Source organism: Nematolebias whitei, chromosome 12, assembly GCF_014905685.2.
Source record: "Nematolebias whitei isolate Nwh7 chromosome 12, NemWhi1, whole genome shotgun sequence".
Classification (NCBI taxonomy): Eukaryota; Metazoa; Chordata; class Actinopteri; order Cyprinodontiformes; family Rivulidae; genus Nematolebias; species Nematolebias whitei.
This window is the reverse complement of record NC_056509.1, coordinates 32,924,925-32,926,840: the sequence shown is the minus strand read 5'-3', so window position 1 is coordinate 32,926,840 and position 1,916 is coordinate 32,924,925. Positions and strand designations below refer to the sequence as shown.

The window sequence follows — 1,916 nt, the reverse complement described above, 5'->3', positions numbered from 1 at the left end:
GTCACCAGCTTTTCATAGCAATGGGTGGAAATAACATCACATAAACCAGTTTTCTCTTGTTGTTCCTGTTTATATTCAAGCTGACCAGTGGTCATCTGCCAACATCATAGGATTCCTGCCTGACCTCATCTGTTAGTCATACATCACCAGAGCAAACAAGAAGGGGCTCAGAGCTGATCCTTGCGGTTCCACCTCCGCCTTGAAGATATTTGTCCTACAGCTCAGCAGGAGTTAGCAAAAGACACACACACAACATTGTGCACAAAACCACTCAATCAGTGACATTAGGAATTTAAATATGATACATTTTTAATTAAGCTACAGTAAGAAGACAACCACATGTTTAGTGTTAGAACAGCAGGACAATTAGGAATCTGTCATAATGTGTGTCATAGTTTAAACAGCTGGAAATGCAAAGTTTTTTTTTTTATCAAAGTTTGTTATTTGGTGCATGTGGTAGTATAAGCTGGACTCTTGTCATCACTGGGAGGTCAAAGGTCAAATAAAGTATCCCATTTGGAAAAACTCTGAATGTGGAGGTTCACTGATGGAGGATCAATGCTCAGTTCAACCCACTGAACAGGACTTCTGCTGCCGATAATAAAAGTTGCAGTATTTTTTCAGTTGCTCCTCTTCACCTCCTGCTCAGTCCCCTGATCCTCAGCCTCCTCTTTCTGCGTCAAACTGTTGTTTGATTGGTCAGAGACAGTCTCGAGCACCTTGGCGCTGTGCTCCAGTGCCTTGGCTCGCAGCACAGCGATACTGTTCTCCCTCAGTTCCTCTTTCGAAACATCCTTACGCTGTTTCTGCCTCGCTTCCTCCGTCGTTTTGTCCATCCTTTTCTCGTGTACTGGTACCAGTGAGCAGCTGCTGGGTTTTTCTGGGGAGGTATGTGAAGGCTCAACTGATTTCTTGTGCATACCTGAGGGAAGGGAAGTTACTGATATTAGATCGTAACAGAAATAAGCCTAAAGTATGTCTTGTTCTGTTGAGTTTAGCAATGAAAAGAGAAAAATGAAGGCAGAGGAGTCCAATAGGTGATTAAAACGAGCCTCTTATTCAATTAGAGCTATCTATTTGATTTAAACTAATCAATTGACATGAAGTGACATAATACTAATCTGTCCTGATGCAGGATTATCACTGTATTGATTAACGACATACTGATGACCTCATTGATCCCTATATGAGTCAGGATTACCCATCCTCCTTTATCAGAATACAGCTCAGTTTCACAAAAACACAAATAAAAGGAAAATTAACATGTATTTATCAAAAGCAAGCTGGCACTTAATGTTTTTTGTAATAAAAAAAATATTTTTTATTTGAGAATTTATGTTTCTTTATGCAACATTAGTAATCCTTTAGCCTACCCAGTAACCAGGGAGCGTAAGAGTCTGAGATGCCGTCCTTGGCTGACTTGAGGATGGACTCAGGCAGCGGGATGGAGTGACGGACCATGGCGCCGTACAGACCGTACTCCGCCATCACACTGCTGCGACCCCAACACTTCTCACGCTTCCTCCACTTGGCCCTGCGGTTCTGAAACCAGACCTGCAGACGAACAAAAACATGACCTAAAACATCTGCCGTCTCCTTACTTTGTTCTTGTAAAAAATGGTTTTAAGGAAAAGAAATTAATGCATGGAAATTAATTTTTAGAGCAGACTTTGTGGAAACTTATTTGTATTTTACATGCAGATGGAACAGACGACAAACTAAACCTCCAGATATATTGTGGAAGTTTCAGGAGACGCCAGCCGTGTAACCGATCTCATGTCTCGCAGTGAGGAGTGTACAAAACGTTCACAGGATCATAGTTGGTCGTCTTTGGATCTGCTTATCATACATATACATATATATATATACATATATATATATATATATATATATATATATATATATATATATATATA

The 1,916-nt window shown here is 40.3% G+C and overlaps 1 protein-coding gene across 1 annotated transcript in view; it reads right to left on the bottom strand.

Annotated features, from left to right (window-relative positions):
* Window positions 1-300: 300 nt before the first annotated feature.
* Window positions 301-1,916, bottom strand: part of LOC119418190 (visual system homeobox 2) — a 4,683-nt gene continuing 3,067 nt past the window's right edge. The window contains exons 4-5 of the mRNA XM_037685446.1: window positions 1,374-1,554; window positions 301-922 (exon numbers count right to left, since the gene is read on the bottom strand). Coding sequence (XP_037541374.1) covers window positions 621-922; window positions 1,374-1,554 — 483 coding nt within the window. The 3' untranslated portion in view covers window positions 301-620. The remainder of the gene's footprint in view (window positions 923-1,373; window positions 1,555-1,916) is intronic.